This window comes from Camelus dromedarius, chromosome 9 (genome assembly GCF_036321535.1).
Source record: "Camelus dromedarius isolate mCamDro1 chromosome 9, mCamDro1.pat, whole genome shotgun sequence".
Lineage (NCBI taxonomy): Eukaryota > Metazoa > Chordata > Mammalia > Artiodactyla > Camelidae > Camelus > Camelus dromedarius.
In genome coordinates, this window is record NC_087444.1 from 29,085,652 (window position 1) to 29,112,630 (window position 26,979).

Sequence of the window (26,979 nt, forward strand, 5' to 3'; positions counted from 1 at the left end):
AATATACAACATGAATATATAATACACAAAATCTGCAGTGACCAACACACTGGGAAGAAAGAGCTACGACAACTGAAGGTGGCGTAAGCGAGCTAAATGCTTTCCACAACAGCAGAGGCATCAGCGAGTCCCTGAGACGGACAGATCGGGAGGGGCAGTGCAAGCACACTACTCACACACACCGGGGGGCGGGAGCAGAAGATTCACAAGCAGCGACCTCCGAAAGCGCTTGCCTGTGCTCATCCCTGCGGGCACAGGGTCCTTTCTCCAATAACATCGGTTGATTGAATGAATGAGTGGACATAAGTGGGTGAGAAGGGTAGGGTCAGAGGCTACCATTTGCCCTTGGAAGTCCTTCAGAACTCTGATTTTTTCCCCTAATTGATCTTTCTGTGTGTGGAGGGGTGGGGAGGGTTGTTACTGTTCTTGGGGGGTTTTTTGGGGGGGGGGGGTTGGTTTGGTTTTCATTCCTCTGGTAAGAATCTGGTTCCCAGGTTCCATAAGAGTAGCCTTCTTGGTTTTTTGTTGTTGTTTTAATGGAGTTGAAGTGGGAGGAAAGGGGGCAGGACACAACCATTGAAGGACTGACAAAGCCACTGAGGACAGGACAAACTGGTTAGAACCAAGATGGCGGCAGGTTTGACTTCCAGTAGACCTTGAGCCTCAAGTGCACCCACAGGCGCCATGACAGTTCCCCGGCTGACCATAAAAGATCAAAAAGTGGGCATGGGGGGGCGTTTTCTGGAAATCCTCCTACCCATTAGCACGTGAAACTACCAAGCCCATAAAACCTAATAATGCCGCACCTTGTGGTAGCTCTCACTCTGTCCCTCTCCCTCTGTCGCGCTCACCTTCTGAGACAGCCTGCACTCTGTCTACGGAGTGTGTATCTACTTTTACTTTAAACATCCCCCACCTCTCGGCTTCTCTCCGTCTCACCTCTCTGAGATGGCCCACGTTCTGCCTGTGGAGTGTGTCTCTCCTAAGCCATCTTTCCTTCTGAGAGAGACAGACCACAATCTGTCCATGGAGTGTGTATCTCTCTAAATAAACTTACTTTCACTTTACCATGACTTGCTCTTGAATTCTTTCCTGCATGGGGTAAGAACCTATTCTCTCCCCAACAGAGATACTAGGGATTGAACCCAGGACCTCATACATCCTAAGCATGTGCTCTGCACTGAGCTATTTCCCTCCCCTCTGGGTTCTGAATAGTGAGGATTCCCTGCATGAGGATTTGAGATGCAGCAATCTGACTTGGTGGAGCTGCACAGCCAGCTAGCCTGGGCTGAGCCCCAGAGGCTCCTGCCCCAGGAGGGAGGAGGCAGCCTCAGAAAGGGGGCCTGGCAGGTGAGCACCAGCAGAGATCTGAAAGACTTACCAAGCGCCGACAGGGGACAGTGCTAACTTTTTGGCTGATAAACTACAGTTTCAGGCTAAGGAGTGAAAATTGTCTTCTGTTCCATAATTACTACAAATTTGTCACAAAAAGAAAAGGAAGGGGAAGAAGTTAAAGAAAAAAAATTACTACTATAGGGGGAGAAGAGGGTATCAATAATCATACCATTTTGCTGGGTTCAGTTAATACATATGGGCTCAGTTTTCAGTTTCTGTTTCTGCCAAGGACTCAGCAGTGCAGCCCTGGGCATGTCACACACCTCCTCTTACTGGCTTTTCCCTTGACTGTCAAATGGGGACAGTGACATCCATTTCACAGTGTTTTCGGAGGATTCAGTTTGATCATGACTGTAAACACTCAGCAGGTGATAGACTCAGAAGTTCCCCTCTCGCACTCCTAGGAGTGAAGGCTGGAAGAACACTCAGCTCTCTAGCCCAGAATGGGCTTCCTAAAAGGATGGGGGCCACTGTTTCATGGTGAGGCTTATTAAGCTCAGCTTCAAATAACTTCAAAGCAAGTGAAAAGCGTTTGTTAAATCCAAAACATATTTTGACGTAAAAATTTTTAAAAATCACAGAATATAAAGCTCAGTCAGTAATTAGCTGAATTAAAAAAAACTGTTTAAAAAAATTATACTGATGTGAAGAAGGGGCTAAAGTAATCACCACTGAGTGGTACTTTCCATGTGGCGTGTTTACACTGAAGCTGGAACCTCAGTTTCCTTTCTGTATGAGGAGATGACATCACAGGTCACAGAGGCACGTCCTCAGGAGTGAGGGAAAGGAGAAGTCAAGTTCCTGGGACGATACTGGCACAGGACGGCCCTCAACTCACGCTCGCTGCTGTTACTTGCCGTGCAACATCACCTTTCCCTTCTGCTCAAATTTACACACTACGTGAGTCACTCTCTCTCTCCGATGCGGGAAGAGTTTCCCAGGGTAACGAGGAGATCAGCGTCGTGTTTTGCCCTCACTGAAAATGCTCAAGCCAGGCAGCAGTCAGTGGGGGTGATAAAACTGCCTCGTGGATCTTACCAGGACTTTTGTCCAAAATGATCAGAGAGCACATTAAATCATTAGCAGAAACTTCACTGCCTGCTGATTTTACAATGCAGGCAATGAAATTCATTGCAGAAGCAAAATAGGGCCAATAATATAATTACAGCGCTCTGCCTGTGCAGTCAGAGCTAATGCTATTATTTGACATTGCAAGGCTGTGTTTTCTCCCCAGAGTCTCGGTGGAGACAAGGTTCGCCCTAATTGGTTCCAAAGCACAACCTCCCCACCGCAATCTTTCCTCAGGACCAGTAATGTTAATTTCCACACGACTGTAAATAGTATTTGCAAACAATACAAACATGGTAATAAGAGGCTAGGTGGGTAATTAATGTGGTTACAAAGTAGCTTATTTGCATTTTTATTTAAAAACGGCCTTCTTTAAAAAGCAGCTCAGATTTCTCTTTGCAAAAGGAGCCTTGGTTAAAGAGTACAGCAGTAATTACTCTCTTTAGGGGTTCTTTTATATGTCCTTCAGGGAATTAGAATGAAAAGATAAGCAGAATTATAAAGGAAATCATGTAAAATATGAAATGTACTACAAACACTTAGTAGTGTATTTACCATAAGCTAGGCCTACCTTTTTCATTAATGGAATATTTTAACCAACTTACAATACATTCCAATTAATTGCAGATATGGCTAAAAGGTACAATCATCTAGTTCAAGTATTTTTCTGAAAGGTATAAATAGCGTTAAGATTTTTCACGCCCTCACCGTAAATACCACCTGATCATCTCCTGCTAAAAAGTGCCCCTGGTAAGACAAAGAGTTAGGTGTGGGGATAAGATGATCTCTGTTCTTCTTGACAAAAGGAAACCAGAACAACGTTGCAGAAATAACTTTCTCTCTCTTTTCTGAGCTTATGCCCTGCGTTCCTGGGCTCAAGACATAAGAAGTGAGAAAACAACTTTAAAAGCTACTTTGGGGTAGAATTCGGCCTTTCTCACTCCTTTCCCAGCTGTAACATGTGGAGATTTCTAGAAAGTGGACAGCATTAGGCCCCTTGAGCAGCTCAGAAACTTGAATTCATTGGAAGGCCATTTAATCATTACCTACTAACCAGTGGGAGGTGACCCAGGAGCTGTCATAGAGATGAACAGTCACACATCCACCTCTCGTGAGGAAGTTCATGGTCTTCTCAACAAAACTGTCACACAGAGGCACCTGTTAGGTTTAATTAAGGAGCAGGTTCCAGTCAGCCTGCAGGTACTGGGAGAAGTTTCAAGCCAGGTACAGTGTTCAAGGAGGAGAAAGAGGCTGAGGACCTGGATAGCAGAGGGTTGGGGATCTGCGGGTGGAACTGCCAGCATGCCCCAAGGTCCTGGGGCACGGAATAGCATAGTGGGACTGGGGAACCTCCTGGGGGAACCCCCAATGGGATCGCAGCTCTCAGAGGGCAGAAAAGAAGTTGTGAGTCCACATGTCAGCCAGCTAACAACTCCATTCACTTGCTCCTTCAGAGAATACTCATTAACGTGTGCTCTCTGCAGAATTAAGTTCTGCATTGGAACTCCACTCCACTGGGGGAAGGCACTCAAGAAGCAATAAACAGAACACATGGGAAAATTAAATAAAATGTTAGTACATACTGTAAGTGCTAAAAATAAAAGAAAGGAAGAAGAGTTTAGGAAGATCAGGGTGAAGGTGGTTAAAGAGGGCAGGAGTAACAGTCAAAGAAATAGGGCCCAAAAAAGAAAAAAAAAGAAAAAAAGAAATAGGGCCCAGCTGATTATTGCCAAGTCTTCCAACACTTTTCAGAGAAGCCAGAAGTTTGGATTCTTGAGTGAAATCTTTTATTTTAAACTCAAAAAGCAAACATGTCACCCACCAAGCAGCTATAACAAACCCTGTCTGCAGAAGAACAATGAGGCAAAGATTTCCTGACTTGAAAGGGACATTATATTGTTTCAAAAAATAATTAAATCTTAAAAAGATATATCTTTACTCTCATTCATCCAGAGTTCCAAAATTTACACCCTGTCCCAATTCTATTTTTGGCTAAGACTGCCCATCTTCATTTAAGCATCTCTGTTCATGCAAATTCCATACGATGCTGATCCCTTGTCACTCCCGGCCCCCACCATCCTCTAAACATTTCAAACCTATATTTCACTGGATGTGTCATGGTACTGAGCTATGTGAAACGAGATCTAAATAAGCCCAGCTACTTGGTATTGTTTTGAAAATATTCACCGGGTAAAATTTATTTATACTTTGGATAGATTTCAGAGGCTGTAATGATCTTTTAAATATGATTTCAAAATACTTGAGAAAAGCGGAAAAGCAATGAAGTGGAAGGGAAGGATAATAAGTTTATGACATGCAAGTAAATATATACAGAAAAAACTGGGTCATTTATACCAGAACTGCAGTCTTTTCTGTTAAAATATGCAAACGGCAATATGAAAGATGGTTTGTGATTTTAAAGAAATATAGTGCTACAAATGTCAGCGTGGGGGAACTCAATAACACTTAATGAAACTTTGGATTTCAAATTAATTACTGATTGACTAAGACATCTAGAGGGAAAACAGCCTTGACGAGAGAAGGCTGGGACAGGCCATAAATCTGGACGCCTCTTTGGAGGGCTCTGAGCTGGCAGGGCTGGTTTTTGCAAGGGACCACTCTGTGCAAAGACCACTAGTCTGATTCTCAGAAAGGAGACTGGTCAGTATTTTTGTGACTCTTTCAGATGTACTTTTCTTTTTTTCTTTAACTTGTGTATTTTTGGTTTTAGCTCTTTATAGGAGGTTAAAATAAAAATTAAACAACTTGTGAAGTGGTAGTTTACTGAAAGATTAACAGCACCAATGTTACAAAACCATCTTTGGTAGAGTGTTTCATCTGTTCACAGTTATAATGCCCCCTCCCCTTTGCCATGCTTTCCTGTACGTGAGCTGCACTTTCCTGCCCCACTGATGCTGGTCTTGGCCATGAGACTTGATGTGACTACTGGAATGTGAAGCAGACATGAAGTACCTGGAGGTCTGAACAGAAGTCCCTTGAGCTTTTGCCCTCTGGCATGAGAAGAGCATGCCCCTGGTGACTTCTCCTGCAGCCTGGGTCCTGGACGGACAGGTCACGAGAAACAGGAAAGCCCCAGCTGAGTCAGCAGAACCATGGTCAACCTTCAGCCCTCATGTGACATGAACAAAGAAATACACATTGTTTCTATAAGCCCTTCAGTTTGGGGCTGCTTGTTACGGCAGCAAAAGCTGATTAATATGCTATCCTCGCCAGCTGACTAAGAAGCTTTCTACTACAACATCCAAGTCTTAGCTGTGTTTTTTACATACCTTACATAATTCCTAACATTCAACTCTAATACAACTAGACCCGTAATAAAGAAATTCTCACCCAACAGATAAAAACTTTTAATAGTTACTGTCCCAAAATGGACAAGGAAGAGAATGAATGCATCAACCACTATCTGTAATAAGAGCTTCAAAATAATGAAAGGTCATCAGTCAGAAAACAATAGGAATAACAAGAAATCAGTAACATCACCAAGTGCGTACTGTGTGCCAGGCACTGTTCTAAGCTATTATAAACACTCATATATTTCTGCACAAAAACCAACAATATGAGACCTGTTCTTATCTTCCTTCTATGTATGAAGAAACTGAAATAGAAGGGTCAACTAACTTCCCCCAAAATACATAGATAGCCCTCATCTTTGTTATTCTCCATATAATTTTGAGTTACTCCTTAAATTCTCATGTTCTCTGTGTCCTACTTTCAGTATAACCAAAGCTGGTTAATTAAAAATATTCCAAGCACAAGCACTCCAGCATCCCCAAAGTCAGTTACTCCTATGATCAAATATTCTACAAATTCTGAGAACAGCTCTAAGAATTATTCCCATTCACCATCCCACACAGCTGTGCATTCCAGTCCCCCTTGCAGCACTCTAAAATGCATCCTCAAACCACACCTCAGGTGGGAATCCCTTCCAAGGATCAGGAAACTGCCTTGCAGTAAATCCCTACCAGAAACCTTCCTCATGTGGGAAATCTATGTTAATTCCACCAAACTGTAGCTATAAAACAGCAATCATGCACAGGGGGGAAAAGAGACAGAGAGAGACTGAAACTAATAAAATGGAATTAACATTTTCATGGAGATGCCATATATAATATACACAAAGCAGGTACCCAAGGTTTTTAAAATGAAAACTTCTAAAGTGTTGGGACCATATAATATGTGTTTGGAGCATTTTATTGAAAGCTCAAATAAATGTATTAGAAACTCATGAATATACTATTTTCAATGAGGGGGAGTATGTTTTTCTACTTTCACTACCTGTGATCAAAGGGAGATCACCCAAGCTAGTTGGTTTAACCCTACAGCAGAATCCCAGGGGCAAGGCGCGTTATTCACGCTTGCACTCTGCTCACCAGGCTGTGTGCCCAGCTCATGAGGAGCTGTGGGCCACGAGAGAAGAGGGGACACCTTTTCCTAATTCTCACAAAAGGGCCATGTGGCTGGTGGCCCTGGAATGGGGTGGAGGGGTGATCTGGTGGTCCAGCAGTGCCAGCTTGCCTGATCCAGTCCTCATCACAGGGCTTGGAAAGGGAGTACATAAAATACATTTCACTCCACGGTGCTGTCTTAAAAAGGAAATGGAAAACGAAACAAGTAAACGTGAAGCTGGATGGCTTTCATCTTTAATGTTCAGACATTTAAGAACAGAGACTCCAGGCTCAAATAAAGAACCTTGAGAAGATCACATAGTTATCAGATTACTGATGCCTGGGTTCCAAATAAACACCAAGTGGATTTGGGAGGGACAGCACAGAGGAAATGTAAGTCTGCTGAACCCATAACATGGAAGGCCCTGGGTCCAGAGCTCCCCATTCATCAGCACAACCCCATGAAGCAGGCAGTGGCATCGCAGAGATCCATTACCTGACCCAGGTCAGACTTCCACTGAGAAACTGGGCTGAGATTCAAACCAAGTGGTTTTGACGCAGATCCAAAATGCTTTTGCCCCTGTAGGACCAGTGCAACTACTGACAGCCACTGAAAAGACGCAGGACCTGACCCAAATCACTCTAAATGGGGCCCAACTCCTCCTCGTAACATGTTTGTGGGATCAAATTGACTGGAATGGACATAGCTGCAGCCATGAGGAGGGGAGACACTGAGATTAAATGTCCCTATTCGGCACAGCCTCCACAACCCCAGGAGTCACCAGGTGTACTGGACAGGACCCATTTGGTTGTAAGCAACAGAAACCCACCCAAAATTAGCTCACACACAATGGGGGTTCATCAGCTCCATAATGACAAGGCTGGGGAGAAGCTGGCCAAAGGAACTCTTTTGTCCTCTCTCACTTCAGCCTGCCTTCAATCTTTCTTACCTGTCTCCTTGTAGCAGGAAACAGCGGTTAGTTAGCAGCCCGTATCAACATCCTTTTAGCCCCAGTCCCTCACGTAAGATAGCATCTTCCTCACTAACTACTGACTGGGCTGGCCAGTGCCAAGTGCCTATCTTTGGCTAAGGTGCAATGGACCAGAACTGGCCCACACCAGCTCATGCAAACTACCACCATCACCTTAACTTCCACAGTCCCCAGGATGGAGCTGTTAATAATGAGGGTGGGAAAAGGTGCTTGACAAGACAACAGCTATCCCACTGGGGAAGCTATGGGTGGGAAGGACGCTGCAAAAGAAAAGAGGGGTTTCATTCTTATTATTACGTCAGTCACTGGCTGTCCGTGAACTCCCCAAGCCCTTCTCTTTCTCAACAAATAGACTGAAGAGCTGTCATCCCAATTTCACGTGCCCTTTGTAGGGCTGGGCTTAGAATTCTCTTCACTCGGCTTGAAGATGGACAAATGAGCAGTACTATTGCAAAGATACACAGACTCTCACATTCCTGGTGAACCTGGACCAACAGAGAAGAGGTAACCTGCGTGTGTTACATCATCAGAACAGCAGAAGGAGCGATGACTACCAATACGCAGTGGGGAAGGGCAAACCCACAGGGCCTGGGGTATCACAGGCAGGAGCTCTTGAGAGGCCACCACTGCACTGAAGCCTTGACGATCTTGCCCATTAACACGTCACAACTTGGCTCTGGAACCTACCTGTTCCTGGAACTAGGAACCCATGCTTCCTCCTGTTTCTAGTTTCAAATGAACACACACACACACACACACACACACCTCTTAAGAACTATGAGTTGAGTTTTATTCAGGGTCTTACTAGAGTCAGGGAGACAGCCTTTGAATATACTGATTTTGACAAAGGAGTATGTGCAGCCAAGCACACATCTCGGCAGAAGATGACCACCATTCAGGAGGAACAGGTATCTCAATCAATGAGTTTAGTATGTATGGGAAGATGCAAGAATCAAGGTTCATAAAATTGTTGCCTGAAAGGTATCTAACTATTTAAGGGGTCTATTCTGCCTGTTTTTCCAAAGCACGGAGCACCTCATCCTATTCTTCATGACAATTTCCTTTCAGGGTGTCCTGTAGTTCAGCAACTTCAGGGGCTAATGACTTAACCCTTGCAGGCCCAGATGGTGGATGACATTCCTTGCTCTACACTGGCCTGGCTCAGCCCCAAACCTGCCTCCTGCAATCCCAACCTGCAGAGGAGATGCACCCTCTCAGCCACATCCTGGACCAAACATGGGCCTCAACAGGAATGCCAGGAACTCTGCTGCTGACGTCCCCACTGCCCACCGCTCCCAATTCTTCCTGCCCACTCACTCTGCTCTCCCTCTCTGTAACCCCTCCTCTCCACCCCTCCTCAATACTTCTATAGCAGGATCTAATCGAATCTTTATAGCTAGCCAAGCATGGAATCCAAACAGAAGATGTGCCACACTTCATCCAGCGTATGTTCCATTTTCTCCAGCGGCCCCAAGGAAAATCACTTATGTGACTTCAAACGGTATGTCTCCCCCCACTCCCAGTACCCACTGAAGGTCTTAACATCCACAGATCTTTCAATACCCTTATGTAAGCCAATGAATTTTCAGCCTGGACCGTATCATAATGGCTCACAGTTTAGCGCCAACTCTATAAAGTATAACTTGCTGTTTTTTTTCTATTTTTTTTTCTTATTTTAGCTCCTCAAGACTTCCAAATAATACTCCTACTGTTCTGGAATTTTTTCAGATATGACCCTATTACTCCAATCTGCAGCCTTAAGACTTTATTTTTCCCAACTGAGGCAAGCAAACTATTCTTCTATGTTCAGATGAAAGCTTTCCTCACGTCTTTGATCACTGTAGCTGTATTGATTTAATATTCATTGACAACCACTGAATTCCACGGAAAATAGCTAGTTGGAAAACCATAAAAAGTACCTTTTAATCAACTGAGTAAGAAACTAAACACTCCCAAGTTCTCATAACCCTAGTGAGGAATTACAATGAACGAAGAGATGTTATATTAATTAAATTCTTGGAACGCGTCCATAATGCTTAATGGAAATGGAAGCCTTAGGAGGTCTTAAATGCCTGGGAAACACCCTTCATGTCATTTAAAACCCTGAAACCCGCCCACATCTATGAAGTATTCTGCTTAAACCCAATCATTTACATCATACAAAAATAAAGACTTACAGAAAAAAATGGAATAAGAAGGGAAATAACAAAATTCATCTAGCTTCCATGCATTTTTTTGTTTTCTGATTTGGTTCCACATGGTTTATTACAGTTATTCAGAGTTTCTTTCAACCTTCAATAAGAAAGCTAATTGAGTGCTCGCTTCGGCAGCACACATACTAAGACTGGAATGATACAGAGAAGATTAGCATGGCCCCTGCACAAGGATGACACGCAAATTCATGAAGTGTTCCATATTTTTTGAATGACTTGACCAACTAAGTTAATTAAACATGGTATTTTTTTTAAAAGACATTAAGTGTGTGCTTTACTAGCAACATAACAGTAAGAAAAAAAATTGAACCAATTAATGATTAATGCTAATAATCAGTGATTCAATAGTAATAATAAAAATAAATTTTAGTCCTTTGTTGTGGAAAACACTGAAGTAGTATATGGAAAGTGTACATTCTTTATTAATTATTTTTTTATTTCTGCAAATGAACTGATTGTGTAATGAGTTCAATGTTCATTTTTTTAATAAACTAGCATCTCCAAAAATATTCTTTTAATTTCACTGTTTATTTCGTTCCTTATACCTAGAGATGAGCAAAGCAAGGGGCTTCTGCAAAAATCAGCTGAAAATGTAAAACTACATGAAAAAGTACAGAACATTTTGACAGATGAAAATAAAACAATAATACTTTTTGTCCCACTAAAAAAAAAGAAAGCTAATTGAGACTGGAGAATTCAAATCCATTCATTCATCTATCCATCCATTCATTCATTCACTCATTCAACAAATAGGGAAAAAGAGCTGAAATGGAGTCATTCACTGAATACCCGTGTGGGCCAGTTCCTATGCTTAGTGGCTCTATTTTTATTACAAGTAGATAATGATCACGTGGACAGAAATCAAGCTTACGGAATGGCACCAGTGTGCCTCACACGACATCAAACACAGGATATTCGAATTTCAACACAACACGTCCCACGACAAGTGTCATTATTCATCTCTTCAGTTGACACACATGGAAACTGGGGCTCTAAGATACTAGGTTTCTCTTCCATCCTCACAGGGGACTCCAATGGTCCCTGATTTTATGCTTAAAACTACTTCTTGTTTGTTTAAGATTTCCAAAGTCACAACAGATCCTGAGGTGGAAAATGAGCATCGTAAATAAGGCTCTGTCCTCGGGTGGGGAGGGGGACACACTCCTAGATTAATAAAACGGAGAACTGCTATACAATGTATACGCTGTACAGCTGGTGACGTAATCCTGTTTTTTTCAGGAAAAGGTAAACCGAGGAATAGTGTGTCTACAACTAGACATGTTTCAAAAGGACGTGGGAAAACAGAAAGGGCAGCTGGGGAGACTGACCACGTAGGTCTCAGGTGCCTGGGTGGTTCAACCCGGGGAACACGCAGACGGGGGCTGCTCTATGGCCTCCCGGCATGTTTCAAATTATGACAAACCGTCCTCCACCTTCACAACAAGAAGTGGATATAAATCTTGGGACACAAATATCAAGAAAGACTGCTTTAAATAGCTGTACAAACAAAACCTAGTTAACCCTCTTTTAAAAAAAAAAAATTCCAGTATAACAAATATTAACTATTTCTGAAATCACCTAATGCAATTTATGAGGCTCTTTCTGAAACAAACGAACAACCTGAAACCCTGCAAGTCGGCTCCAGAACACCTGGCCTGAATGGATCACACCAACTGCCTACTGAAGGGGATGGCGTTCCTCTCTCCTTTAAAACTGGGTGAGAGAGTAACTACCTTCTAGACTGATCTGAACCACTCTCACTCTGCTGAAGGTGAAGTCAAGGAAGGACAAGAGATTTAGGTCCTGAAACTTGGGGGAGAAAAGGTCCTGTGCCATTCTCTTCTCTTTGGCAGATCAGGGCACCAGTTTCTATTACACCACTTCTCAGCTTCTGTAACCCTTCCAAAGCCGTGAGTTTCCGGAGGGCAGGCTTTTCTTCTCTGTGTCTGCCCAGCACCTCCGGCAGACCTTGGGATAACTCAGCCACGTTCTGAGTGGGGAGATGGACAGGCAAATCAATGGATCTTCGAGCCAAGAGCAGCTTTGGCTTCTGAGCTGCCCACAAGTTTTACTCTCAGTAACAACCCTAATTAAGAAGTAACTTAAAAAATAAAAACTAAGATAAAGGGTGTTTCTTGAAGTATCCTGACTGTGGTAGTGGTTACACAAGCCTATATTTATAACATTTCAAGAGCTAAACACACACACACACATAAATAAGTACATGTAAAAACTTGTTAAGTATGAATAAAATCTTTAGTTTATAATACTGTACCAATGTCAGTTTCCTAGATTTGATCTTTGTGGTATGGTTATAGAAAATGTTATTATTGGGACAAGCTGGGTGAAGGGTACCCAGGAACTCTCTGTACTAGACTTTACAATTTATATGAGAGTCGACATTATTTTAAAATTTTAAAAAAAATTTTTTTAAGTAGAAAATGGCAACAAGTCAAAGGATATAAACTGCCAGGTTAAACTGTGAGTTCTGGCAATTAGGGATTTGTGAAAGATACCAAATTATTCTTTTTTTCCTCCCTGACGCTGACCCTTTAGATCAGTACTGCTCAATAAAAATAATGAAAGTCCCACATGTAATTTAAATTTTTCTAGTAGCCAAGTCCAAAAATAAAAAAAAGGTAAAAAGGAACAAGAAAAATTAATATTTAAGACAGTATCTAAAATATCATCTCAGCATGGAATCAGTATAAAATATATTAATAAAATAGTTTACATTTTTATACTAAGTCTTCAGAATCTGACAGGTATTTCATTTCACACTTACAGATCACTTCAGCCTGGACCAGGCACATCTCAAGCACTCAACTGCCACGTGTCAGCCCCTGGCTACAACACTGGGCAGTTCAGCTCTAAACACCACTTTCAAGGGGCTGTGAAAATTCACTTTGAGCTCTTTTCGTAATTACACCTTTTTATTTCCTTTGGATGAGTGGTCATCTCCAGCATTGTATGCCCATTTGATGGTGGCAGTGCCCACCACCTGAGGGGAATGTAATCTTAAAGGAGTGCAGTTTACTGATGAGCTTCTAGAAATAAACGTATAAAACACACACACGCACGCACAGGCACACACTCACACAAACACAGCCAAAATCACAGCTCAGCTTGAAGAAGCTTTGTGGATGTGAAATTTCTCCTGCATCGTGACATACTCCTGGGGACAGCCATGAGTCCTTTCCATCCCGGATATCGTAACATGAAGACAGAGTCTCATCAGTTGCAAAGCCTTTGGGGATGATGGGCAGGAGGGTCTCTGGAAACCAACTTCCTTGCTCCCTTCTGAGTCAAAGTTGCATTCAAAACAGAGTATCAGTTAAGTAACTACAAAAAGACTTGAATTAACTGGAAGTCCTTAGGGCTGCTCTCTGATACTCTAATTCTCCACCTCCTTTCATGCACAGGGGAGGTGTGTGCCCCTCTGCGCCTGGAGGTGGCACAAGGCCACAAGATGCGCGCTGGCCCATGGAACATGAGCCATGTAGCAGTGTCACCTCTGAGCAGAGCTTCAAGGGCAGAGCACGGTCAGCACACCTTTTTCCTCCTCTGTCACAACATCCAGCATTGCTGGCTGCTTCCGGGTAGGTAACTGAGGTCCCATTGAGCAGAGCCTTCCAAGCAACTCGTGATAGAAACGTATGTCATTGGAACAAGAAATAAACCTCAGATGTTTTCAGCCCCAGAGCTTCCGAGGCTATTTGTTATTACAGCAGAGCCTGGCCTGTCCTAACACATAACTCAGCGGTTGATTCCGCACGTGTGACATCAGCTATTCCATCCAGGGTATCTCCCTGAGTCTGAGGGGCTTATCGCATCTGCTATATAACCCAGGCTCGGTTTTACAGTGGTTTCATTACCAACCATAAAAACTGTAACAGTGGAACTGTATAAACAAACCGAACAGTGTTTTTACTGTAAAACATGAATGTAATATAAATATTTGTCTTTGCCTTCTCTCAACATCTGTAATGAGAGCAGAAAATTCATGCCATATGTTTATAGTATGAAGGGGGAAGAAAATAGATCTCAAGGATTCATCCATGTGGGTGCCGGCTGAGCTGTTTAAATATTTTTAATTCATCCATTTTCTTTCACATATAAATGCTCCACAAATCATAAAACCCTTATGATTTTTAGTTACCAAATTCACGACCATGTCTACAGAAAGGTCCTTGCTGAGGAGAAAGTGACGTGGTGCTGTGAGGTCAGCTTCTCTGACAAAATGAGAAACTACGGAGTGAATCACAGCAGTGGCCTCTCCCTAGCCCAGCTCGACAAATTTGAAGACAAAATCACTTCTCTGAACCCTTCATGAGACCCATCCTACCTCTAGCTGGAGGTGCATGTGGACATTTGAGGATCCTGACAGCTCCTGCTTTTCCTTCCATCCTCACAGGGAGAAGCACTGGGCATGGTAAGTGGGTCTGCCTGCCGCAGTGCCTCCCGATACAGTGGGAGGAGCTGCTAGTGCCACGGCCGAGGTCTGTGCCAAGCACACGCTCCGGCTTTGTGCGCAGGGAGCGACAGGGGTGCTTTTATTTTGGTGCCGTGATGGAGTCCTTGATGTGAAGTCGCTGAAGCCTGCCCGAAGTGTTTGTGCAGCCTTCTAGGATGCAAGCCAAGAGGCACAGGGAACAATTCAATTTTCTCCAAATTGGCTCATGGACCAGAGGTTTCTAGAAACTGTTGCTGTCCTACAAAATCCAACGCCGCAGCAAGGACGCTTTGTTTGAGCACAGAGCTCATCTACCGGGTGCGGCTCTGTCTGGCATGGAGGAGGCCAGCCCCTCATGAACAGCAGAGCTGCAGACGGGAAGTGGGGTGGGCAGGAACGCCTTGGTGCCCAAGCCTGGAGAGCCCGGAGAAGGACGCCCAGAAGCTGTGGGCACGGAGAGCGGCACTGGCAGGTGTAACTGAGTGCAGGCCTCCAACAGGGCACTGTCACCTCACGTAGTCCTGACAAGCATCCTCTGTGGGGATGCAACCTCCCTACTTTCTACACTGAAATGGAGAGGCATGTGGCGGGGTGAAGGCTGGCACCTCGACTGAGAGAACTCCCTGTCAGTGGATGGCAGAGCCAGGATTCCTACCTGGGTTGGGCCGATTCCAAAATCTAAGCTTGCAGCCACTAACTTGATGGCTGGAGTCAAAGAAAAACCCTCATGCTTCTAAGCAGCTGGTCCTACACCATCCAAAAGTGATGAGAGACACAGGCATTGCATCGGCTCCTGCCCAAGTATTACTGCACTCGGGACATAAACCAGTCCTGTCCTCCTCCTTCCAGCCACACCCCGAGTAGAGTGCTGATGTTATTATTATCATTATTAATTTATGCGTTTGTCAACACACTTATACTCCCTGAGGGCAAGGACATCTCATGTATCTACATATGCTCAGAGTCCAAGGAGATGCCTGGAATGTAACAAAGTTTCAGTAAATGTTGCTTAAATAAGGAGACTTTCAGCTAACAATCAACGTGTGATATGACTGACGGATGCTGTGATGCATGCATATTTAAAAACCAAAATGATTTTTTTATCTTTGCTAGCACTTGTACAACACACACCAGGTCCCCAGGCACCACCCTAAGCACTTGATGTGCAAGACTTCAGTTAATCTTCACCACCTTGGGACTCGGGTGCTATCAGCATCCCCATGTTACCGATGAGGAAACTCGGGCAACCAGAAGTGAAGGTCACCTGGCTCGTAAGGGGCAGAGATAGGATTCAACTTCAGGCAGACAAGATCCCAAGTCTGTTGCTTACACACCTATGTTTTATAGATCAGTCCTTTTAGAACGCTGAAGTAAATAAGCAAGTTTTAGCATCCCATGTTGAGAAGGTGCCTGGCACTGCATAGGGACACACTGACACCAAATGAACCCTTCCCGACAGCCATCACTTTGATCAGGTCGGCTATTTACTCCTCTTAAATAAAGTCTTCATATACTCCCAGTTTGTCCACTTATAAATTTAAAATATATACTGTCTTTTTTTTAAAAAAAAATCTATATTTAATTATACAGCATTAGTTAAATTTCACTTGGGGAACGATAATCTAACATAAATGGATGCTTCCAATAGAAAAAAGCTATAATTTAAAATAAATTACTGTGCTAGTAAGAAAGAAAATTTACTCTCTTCACAGGAAAAAAAATTACTATCTGGTATTAGGTAGCCCCACTCAATTAGAAAATTGCATCAATAGCAAAGAACCAAATAACCACCCTAAATTCCTCCTCTCCCTGTGTAGCTTTCACTGGTGATCGCAGCCACCAAGTGTGTGCAGCCCGCTCGGGCCTGAGTTTCATTAAGGCTTAAAGTCAATTAAGCCATGAATTGGAACAATCATTCCTCCTTTGCAAAGTATTGATATTTTTTTTTCCTGGCCGCTTTAGGGCTTTTCCAGCACTCACCAGGAGATTTATGTTAGACAATTTCTTTCTGATTAAAACAAATCATAGCTCAACAATTCTAATTTCCTCCTTTCTAAGCAAGAAATGATCAGAGAGCGCAGAAAACAGTGGTCAAACCCACAGCGCAGAGGCCGGCACTGAGAAAGCTCCATGAAAACGCCCCGGAGAGTGGTTCTCTCTCCATCTCTCCATCTCTCCGCCTTTGTGCCTTGACCACCGTCCCTCCCCTAAGTCTCCATCTCCTCCCTCTCTCCTCTCTCTCTCTCATGTGCCTGTCTGTCTGTCCATCTTTCCCTGTACGTCTGTCCCCCACCCCCAGCTCTGTTTCTATCTCTGTCTCTCTCTCCACTCATCTCTTTCAGCATCCTTCTGTCTCGACAGGCTTCAGGATAGTCACTTATCACCCGGAAGGGGAAGGGACATCAGGAGCAAAGCCAGCCCCAGCTGGTTTCCTGACCAAAGTAACAGGAAATGAGAAGGTTTCATATTTACCTCCAAAGGCCCAGCTAGCATCAGCGGAGGCCTTTTAATTTTTAAAGAGATGACTGATTTCTAGTCAACCTTATTATCTGTCTTGGTCACACGCACTCTCCGAGTGAAGGTCAGAAGGCTCCTGGATCCACCCACTAGTCCTTTCACAGACACCCCTCCACTCTCCAGCTCTGCCTTTGGAGCTGATCCTATCCTTCAAAACCAAGTGATGCCTGAGCCCGCTCCTCTTGCAGCCAGCTCCCACTTCTCCAAAACAGTCAGGGAAGCCGACCGACCAAGAGCACCCAAATCAGGACAATAACTTTCAAAGAACTGGGATGCGAAGTACTCAACACCACATCCATAAATAACAAATCCCCCTTCAGTGAGCTAGAAGGTGGGTGATGAATTGGGGGCACTTCAGTGGCATCAACGTGAAAATCAACTTACACAGCTAATTACTCCAGAAAAATAGTCTGGTAATGCGTACCTTCTGCTGATCTGATTTTTTCAAAAACACACCCACCAAACTGCCCCTTCCTACAGTGGTAGGACATTGCTCCTACCACTAGGAGGGTTGTCACCCCAAGACTCAGCAGTCAACCTTGATGTCCCCTCCATCATTCACACAACAAATATTTACTAAATCCCTCCTACTGAGCAGGCACCATGCGACACACGGGGGATAACCCAGGAGGAATACAGCAGGCAAGGCTTCTGCTCTCCTACGGCATGTCATCTCTTCTGCTTATTTGCTGTGTGTGCTTGGACAAGGTCCTAAACTTCTCTGTGCCTCCTATCATCTGAAAGGGATTCATAATATTAGTTACCTCACAGGTTATCATAAAAATGGAGTGAATTAAGGCATTTAAAGTGTTTCGGGCACTGACTGGCACACAATTATATTTAACTATAGTTTTTAAATTATAATTAAATTAATTATAATTTTTAAAATAATATTTACTAATGATATTATTATCCTCCTCATCATCACAAAAACAAGACTGAGAATTAAACTAGCCATCCAATTGAGCATGAAGTGCTGGGTGCTTATATTTCTCTTACAGGCAAAACTATATTGTTTTTAAAAAACATATATACTTTTTTTTTCACAACAGGCAATAGGATAATTTCTCTCAAAAAAAAGTCATAATTTCCTAAGTAACACTGGACAGGTCAAGTACCCTCTCTGCGCCTCAGTTTTCCCAACTGTCCAACGGGGGAGTTAAACTGGATGGTCTGAGAAAGTCCTTTCCAAACCCAGAATGTGACTGTTTGATAGCCACAGCATATCCCATGTGATCCCATGACTCAACACTTTTCCTAAAAGGACAAGCAACTTCACTAACTCATATTTGAATTTTCTATTATATTATTCATGTGTAAACTGGCTCATACCTTTGCTATATTCCCTAAAAGTAATGGCTAAAAGAGCTATGCAAAACCCAATGGGTCATATGTGACTAAAAGGAACTACTTTTTTTCACATATATCTTACAGTAACATAGAATTATTTCTGCTTCTCTTTGATGGCTCCCCAAAACTGTCTGTGTGGGCAGGGGTGCAAGTATGCCATCAACAGTGTCCCCCAGCTGCAGTCCAGCTCTGATCACTAACGTCACTGCCAGGTGCCCCAGCATGTCCCCCAGCACTGCAAATTTTCCCAGAGCTGAAAATAAACACTCCCCCGGCTCTCAGTTATTCACATTCCCCAACCGGACAAGCCGTGAACCATCCCAAAGAGAAGGCAATCCTACAATGACCACTATTTACTTCTAAATGGCACTCTGTGAACTCTGGGCACATTTACACTGTGAAGGGTCTGGCTCAGTCTAACATCAACATGCATTTCTGTTCCTCTTGTACATGGCACTGTCTATAAGAGGGGGGATCTGGAAGGCTCCAGACGGTGGGGGAAATCATGTGAAAGGAAGGGTCTCTGGAATAAAACCCTCGTGGCTGGCTTGACAACAAAGAATCTGGAGTGACAGTAACTTCTGCCACTGTCCCAGGACCACCCTGGGCTGGAGACTGGCCGAACTTTTGTGGGAATGAAAACAGCAACTTGTTAAATGGAAAAGCAAGAAAACCCAGGACTGCAGGGACAAAGGCCAGTGTGAGGCTCTGATGTGCCCATCAGAAGCCAGACTTGACCTCTTCTGTGTGGACCCCAGCCAGGCCCAAACACTCGTGGAGGGCTGGGTGGATTACTGGGGTACTGGGGTCACCGCACCTGAGAGGGCCGCTCAGTCTCCCAGCTTCTCTCCTTGTTGATGCCTGTTCTCCTACAATTACCAAGCGTCCCTCCCACGACTCAGCATCACCTGGTCTCAACAACAAACTGTTTAATAAGTATTTGTATAATTTTTTGAACAGTCAAAATCTTGGTTAGTAGGATTCAACTAGGTTGTGAGAACACTCGATTTTTGTAAGCAGAGGTAAAAATCCGTAACTGCCCTTTTAATAAAAAAAAAAAATCAAACGGCATGAGAATTGTCTAGCACTACATCAGAATCTCCTGGAGGCACTGTGAGACAGAGATTGCTGGGTTCTACCTGCAGAAATTCTGATCCATTGGGTCTCAGGTGGAGCCCAAGAATTTGCATTTCTAACAACTTCTCAGGTGATGCTGACAGTGCAGGTCAGGAACCATGCTTTGAATAGCAGCACCATGTAAATTTCTGCCCCATTGGAAATAGGGATTAAATCAATGGACCACTATTCAAATCGTTACAGATGTGCCCAATCCTTTCCTCCCTTAAAAATAGCACCCTCCCAGCCCCCCTTTTCATTTTTGTCGGCATATTGCTTACAGTTTGATGTAGATTTTAAGCATCCTGTAATTCATCAACTAATTCTCTCCTGGCTACACATTCCAAGTAATTAAAGTTCAGTAATAACTTATTCTTTCTGCTCCAGCACCTGCATTTCATTTGTTTATTTTCCCAGAGTCATAAATCTGAAGGGCTGTCAAAGTGCCATAATATTAGTGCAATAATCAAAGTTAATTAGTCCCTCTCAATAAACAACAACAAAGCCATTACAAAGATGCATTGAAGTTTCTCCCAGCTACCCAGTTTCCAGATCACTTCATGGCTGGAACAATTAGAATCTGAGAATTGCCGGGTATATGAGTACATTGTCCTTCAGTCATTTAAAAGGAGACTGTGCTTTGTTCGCACTGATTCATTAACTCCAGGGAAGGCACGAGGGGTCTGGGCTCTGCCTCTAGGTTCTTCTGAAGGGTACCAAAGCAGACAGGGCTCTCCTCAGCTGCTAAGCCTTACCACGTGCATCCCAAACTCAATAAAAGAGGGACACAAGTGGCCAAGAAATGAGAGGGGCCAGCCTCACTACCAACTTCGAATAACCTGATGTCTTCAATCACTTTGGATTTATTATTGAGGGAATTTGAGAGATGAGAGTGTTAGCTGGGTTCTGATGAGAGGCAGCCCAGCAGAACTCGGAAGAGGATTCTGGCTTCAACGTAAGGGACAACTCTCTAAGAGGTGTGCCGAAGCAGGATGGGCTGCCCGAAGCCGAAGCCGATGATCCCTGTTCAGGGACGTTGTGTAAGTGGTCTGCACACTGGGAAGAGGTCAGACGAGGTGATCTGGATGGTCCACGCCACCCTAAGACCTTAAGATTCCTTGCACTTAGAGGCACTTGCTAGGTGAGTCCTCCTCTCTTGTCCTTTGAACTTGCTGTCCAATTGCTCCCAGAGATCATTTCTCTCTCTAAGGCCGTGAGCCCAATGTTTGTTACCCACTGCTGTGCAAAAACCAGTCCCAGAGTGTAGTGGCTTAAAATAGTAAGCATGTCACATCTCACCAAGATTCTACAGGTCAGGAATCTGAATGGTGCTGACTCGAGATCTCCGATGAGGTTGCCAACAATCCCCAGCCACAGTCAGCTGCAAGCTTGCAAGGCCAAAGGAATGTAAGAGGGCTCACGCGAGAGCCTTGTCCCCAGGGCTCTCCACGCCAATGCTTGAGCATCCTCCCAGCAAGGTGGCTGGCGTCCCCCCGAGTGAGTGATTCAGGACAGCAAGCAGGGAGGAAGCCACCGGCCTTCCAGGACCTCTCCTGGAGGTCCTACTCCATCACTCCTGCCACATTCTGCTCATGAAGAGTGAGTCACCCAGTCCAGCCCACATGCGAGGGGAGGAGAATTAGGCGCCACCTCTGAAAGGAGGACTATCACAGAATGTGTGGACAGATATGAAAGGTACCACAGCCACTACTAAGAATTCTGGGATCTTCAAAATCCAGTTGCGTCTCATCTCTCAGTTACAAAGTGGAAGAGACTAGCGCCAGGTGAGCCCCCAGGTGCACAGAGCTGGTTCTGCCAGCTCCACTTCTCGCCTGCACTAACGCCTGCCTCCGCAAACACCAGGCAGCTCCGACCCAGGGCGTGGGCACCGGGGACATGAACAGCCACCTCTGTGCCCCCTAGAAATGGAAGGAGCCCTTGCTCCTGACCTTGGCTCATCTCAAGATTAACTTACAAACTGATGGGAAGATGAAGAGAGGCTTAACTATTTCCCAGTACTCTGATCATTTATTTAAAAAAAAAAAAAGTTTCAGGGAAACACATTTTCCAACAAGATTTCTGAGAGTCTTTGTCTAATTTAAGGATCTGTGTTGAACAAGTCCACCTCTCCCAAAACTACCATTTTTCTCCTGAGCCTTTACAACGTGCTAGGTTCTGTACAAGAGAGTATGTATGTGACTTTGGCTCATCCTGAGGAAACCTGAGAGCCATTATTAGCACCGTTCTCATTCTGCAGGTAAATAAACCAAGGTTCAGTGACATAACGAATTTGCCCAGGACACCCCACGGGCACATGTCTGAACCAGGAGTCAATCCCAGGTCTGTATGACTCCAAAGCTGAGGCTCCGTCCACTCCTCTGGGCTGCCTCCTTATAAATTAAAAATTAGTCTATTTTAAATACATGCTTCAAATAATCCTATACCTTTTGGAGCATGTGTGCCCCATCCTCAGACTGGCTGTATCTCTTTGTTCTCACGTAGAAGGCTTTATTGGCCCAAGGGCTGCTTCTCCTCTCTGTTTAATCTAACAGCTGCCACGTCTGAGACTCTCTGTAAATGCCCCATAATAAATAAGAAAAACAGTCTTGGGCATACTTTTTTTCACTTAAATAATGGAGCCTAAATGCCTAGTGCCCAGAAACAGGGTTTTCGACCATTGGCTGAACACCACCTGAAGACGAACTCCATCTCTTCAAACAATGTCCAAGTTGCTTAACAAGAACCCAGGGGCCCCACATTAATGCAAGGATGCATTTGTACTGGGTTTCCCACGATCGGGAGTGTGGGTTTGGAGCTGGCCATCTACCCTGACTTTCACTCTTTAAAACTCAGAAGTGAATCACAGTCCTCGTGATGCAAACGTTACAATGCATATAAAGTTTGAAAGATTCAGTTCAAGACCTGAGTGAAGAAACCAAAACACACACACACATAAACAATGAAGACACGGAGACAGTGATCAAAGACAATGAATAACACGCTAGACTAAGTCAATGCAAACTTTTCAGAATGAGGAATGAAATGGAAAACTGAAAGGAAAAGTACCAATCACAAGGTTGAGGCATGCCGGAGACAGAGAAAACTCAGAATATTTTATCAACTGTTTATGTCTACAAGAGGAATGAATAATTTATTATCTGATAAAGAATCTTTCCCGAGCCCATGACAAGAAAGGTCAAAGAGGTAGCTTCAGTGGAACAGTAAATACACTATACACTGCTTGAGATGGGAGTCTGGGAGGAGCTTCCTTTGGGGAGGGAGGTTCATCACCTCCGCTGGATTACAAAAGCCACCGGGGAAGCTCTGTTTCCTGGGGAGCCATGGGTACCCTTAAATCAGGAACAGAAACATGCACATCCCCATGAATACAATCTTTGGCTAAGTCCTTGGAAAAGATAGGCCAGTCCTCTGATGACACACACAACAGTAATGCTGGTCTGGCTAACAAGATACAAGATGGCTTTGGGTTTAGGAGATACGACTTCAAATCTTGGATCTACCACATAGCTCCCTGCTGTGCGAGCTTCGGCAAGGCTTCTCCCTCCTAGCCTCTAATGCCTCATCTGCAAAATAGGTTTACACGTAAGCATTTCACTGCTAAATGCTAGGCAGAATGCCTAGTACAGAGACAGCTATGAATATCCAACCCCATCTGCAGGTGATGATGACAACATGACATTTTGTAAACACAAATGTCCCAAGGGAGAACTTCAGAACTTTAACTTCGTGTGTGTGTGCACACATGTGCACACGCTTACTGATTTAAGCAAGTGGTTTATACAGTTCTTGCTGGTTCACAGACTTGTTCATACCATACTTTATTAACTGAAAATCCAATACTACACATAAAAACAATTATTAAAGCAAAGAAATGAGGAACAAATCTAGCAGTTGATTTAGGATGAACTTTTCCCAGTAATCTATAACTATTAATAATATTAATAGTTTTTATATTTTTGTTTAGCTAAAGATCATTCAAAGCAATGGGGACGAGCCTGATAATTTGTGATGCGTTGAGTAACGACCGTCTTTTCCAAGCCAAGTCTCCAGCTTAGACAGGCATGAGGCTTGTAAATTACTCCCGACACATGTTGCACAGCTCTGCCTCACACACACACATCACGTCAAAGAAGGCACTGCACCTAAGTCCTTCCACCTGTAAAAGCAAATTATGGGATTTAAGCTTCTATTGTCCAAGTAGAAGGGGAGAAATTCCCACAAGCACCCAAGCCACACAGGATCATGAAGTCAGTGAGTGGATCTGAGAGGGCCTAAAGGTCGCAAGGTTTCTCCAGGAGTTCTCAAAAGTGCAAGCAATTTATTACTCAGCATCCTCGCCCATCGCCCACGAAAACAGGGTGTCAGAATCTATTAAAAGCACCGCAAAGTGTTGATACATGTGCCTAATACACTAGATCTGAAAATAATAGTAAAATCACTATTTCCAATGTTTGTCAGTGAGGCTGCAATATGACATAACACTGTCAGCTTTCCACATGCCTTCACTCCAACTAGACAAGTGGACCTGGTATCGACTCTATCGGAAATGGGAATGATGACAACACCTCACTCTCTCCGACATCAAGCTGTGCGGCCACCACCAGCCAAGCGTGCGCTGTCTCCCTAACACATGCGTATTTCATTACCCCGACTAATCAATCTTTCCTCCTGCCCCTCGTCTCCCTGCTCTCTCAATAACCATTTTTATATAAACCATTGCTGGCTGTTCCTGATGACTGATCCCTTAATCATCTTCCCTAAATATATGCAAAGTGTGTTTCTTTGTAAATACAAAAGAAAAAGCAATCACATAAATAATTAAGATGGCTTCCCAAATGACAGCTGAGTGCTAACATGAGCTCCACAGGAAAATACTAATCAACAAACTAAATACACATCTATTAAAACGTAGGAGTCCAGACATATGAAGACAGAGAAAGAATTCATCGCAACTCCATTTGAATCGTGCAGATAAACATCCTCCCTACAGCTCCTCTCTCAGCCACTCGGAGAGGTTAAGAAAAGTAAACATCACTTTGTACTTTCATGTATGAATAAGAAATTATTGTTGTTGTTGTTGTTGTTGTTGTTATTAACAGTAGCAGCTAACATTTAATTGAACACTTAATCTATCCCGGGCAACATATTAAATACATGTACAGTCAGTGGATTAATACCCACAGGCACCTTTATCTCCTGGCATAGATATTAGTATTTGGATTTCACAGATGAAGAAACGAAGGTTTAGAAAAGAAACCTGCCCAAGGTCACAGAGTGTACCTGCTCCTAATCTTTGCCAATATAATGCAGCATATTTTACAGCAGTGGTTATCAACTGGAGATGATCTGCCTCCTCAGAAGACATATGCCCAAGAGGCATCTTGAAGTCCACCCAGCCTGCCTTCTCCAGACCTCTTGGAAATCTTTGTTAGATACACAAGAGCAGCTGACTGGATCCCTGCTACATTCTCCTGGCCAATGGCATGTCATCCGGACCAGGCCCTAGAAACACATGACGTCTAGGCCAAATAGAAAGACAAATTAGGAAAGCTTGGGATGGAAGACTTTCTTGGGAACCAAACCTTCTCACCAAATTCAACATACTTGGGTCACTCCTCCTGATGGAGGGATGGACCCAAGATGCACTCTGGGGAATCAGGAGAGGGTCATCTGGTACCTCCAAGGGAGGGCCATCAGCCCCTCCTGCCATGCCAGCCCACTCTGCCCACTTCACTGGTTATCTCAGTCCCCAGGAGATGCCAAAGCCTCAGAATGCTCACTGAGGGGCAGCCTCCACATGCCAGCTCTCTGACACTTCCCGTGCCACTCTTCACACGCTAAGTAGTTTAGGTAAGGGCCTGGCATACACGAGGCAGTCTGGACACTCAAAACAATCCCCTCTCCTCTTTTACTTTCTCTTCCGCCCCAGCCAGGCCCCATTCCTTTCCCTCCTGCACACAACAGGGAGGCAGCTGGGTGACCTCAGGCCCATTCGCTCCAACTCTTACCAACCTCCTTCCTCCCCAGGGCCAGAAGTTTTAGATCTCAAGTTTTAGAAATCTGAACTTAAGAAACTGTAATAAAGTAACAAGGAGGAGCAAAGGGGAGTCTCACTTTCAAGAGCTCTGCATTGGGATGCTGGAGTCTTGTGGCTGTTTACAAGGTGCATTTTTATACCTAATCAGCTACTGTTCTTCACAAGCAGCACCTGTCAGAGGTCCTCAGATCTCAGGATGAAGTGTGGGACAAAGCAGATCTCCACAAACAGAACGACAAAACCCAACTCCGATAAATATTTAGTGCGTAAAGGAAAGAGGAAACCACAGGACCGCAGGGATTCAGACACACCTGGCAATGTCCCAGACTGGGAGAACTGGCATGGGTTACTGACAGACAGGTGGTGCTGGCCAAGTGAAAGAGAAGCCGCTCCACTCTGAAAACAGGAAGATAAACCTCCTACTCAGCCAGCCTCCTGGGCTCCTTGAAGTACCCAGGAGAACATCAGGCGTTTGTGTTAGAGGTAAGGGGCACCGGTCAGTCACCACTCAGGGACGTGAGCGAAGTGGACAACATCCCCACGCAGTGACTGTTTCACAACATGGGCATGAACCCCATTTCCAGAGGTACTTTACTCAGATATCATTGGAGGCTGATGGACCTCCCCACCCTCCCTCCTGTTCTAATTATGCTCAGTGGATTGGCCTTTTAAGATTGTAGTTAACTTCTGCACGGTCCACGTTATCCAATTTTAACTGTTTTCAATGCTTCTCTTATTTCTAACTTTGGAGCATCTAAAACATCTCAGCAGGAGGGCATTTCCCCATGAAACAATTAGTAGGAGTAATAATTATTTACAGGCTCTTAATATAATTCCATACAGAATGTGTTTTCATTTAAGTTATATTTTACAAAATAGCTAGATCTCCCCCAAAAGTGGCTTGAGAACTTTATAAGGACATCATGAATGAAAAGGGATTGCTTGGGACAATAAACATGGGAGATCAGACTACCTTCCTCTGAGAATTATGATTAAGCCTGAAATTAATCACTCCAATAGCATACAGCAGTTTTTACAGCAAAGCCTGAAAGGTGACGAAAATGCACGCTGCTGGATGTGGCGGACAGGCCAGGCCGTTTGTAGAGGGGAGACTCTGGGGTTAGACGTCTCTATACTCACCGGCTGTGTGACTCTTGGCGAGTCCCTTCACCTTTCTGAGCCCTGGCTCTCCTGTAAGATGGAGAAACCCAGGCTTCTGCATCTAATCAAATAAAGGATACAAAACGCCTTGCCCAGGACACAGCACACGACAGGACTGCAGGCGTTAGATGCCCGGAGGCGGGTGTGAGAACATTCCACTGGCTTGGAGGCGGACAGGAGGGTACTAGGACGCAGATGCGGTGATGTGCAGTGAAGATGGAGGAGAGACACCAGGAAGGGGAGAGTGGGG

At 44.2% G+C, this 26,979-nt stretch overlaps 1 protein-coding gene and 1 non-coding gene across 6 annotated transcripts in view; one reads left to right on the forward strand and one right to left on the reverse strand.

Annotated features, from left to right (window-relative positions):
* Window positions 1-26,979, reverse strand: part of WWOX (WW domain containing oxidoreductase) — a 901,973-nt gene that overhangs the window by 824,138 nt on the left and 50,856 nt on the right. The window contains exon 6 of one of the 5 annotated variants that reach the window (XM_064488937.1): window positions 23,431-23,687. The exons of the other annotated variants lie outside the window; for them this stretch is intronic. Coding sequence (XP_064345007.1) covers window positions 23,607-23,687 — 81 coding nt within the window. The 3' untranslated portion in view covers window positions 23,431-23,606. Of the gene's footprint in view, window positions 1-23,430; window positions 23,688-26,979 lie in introns of those variants that run through there. 5 annotated transcript variants of the gene reach the window in all.
* LOC116155039 (U6 spliceosomal RNA) lies at window positions 10,176-10,282 on the forward strand. The gene has a single exon (XR_004139068.1). It is a non-coding gene; the product is annotated as a U6 spliceosomal RNA (small nuclear RNA).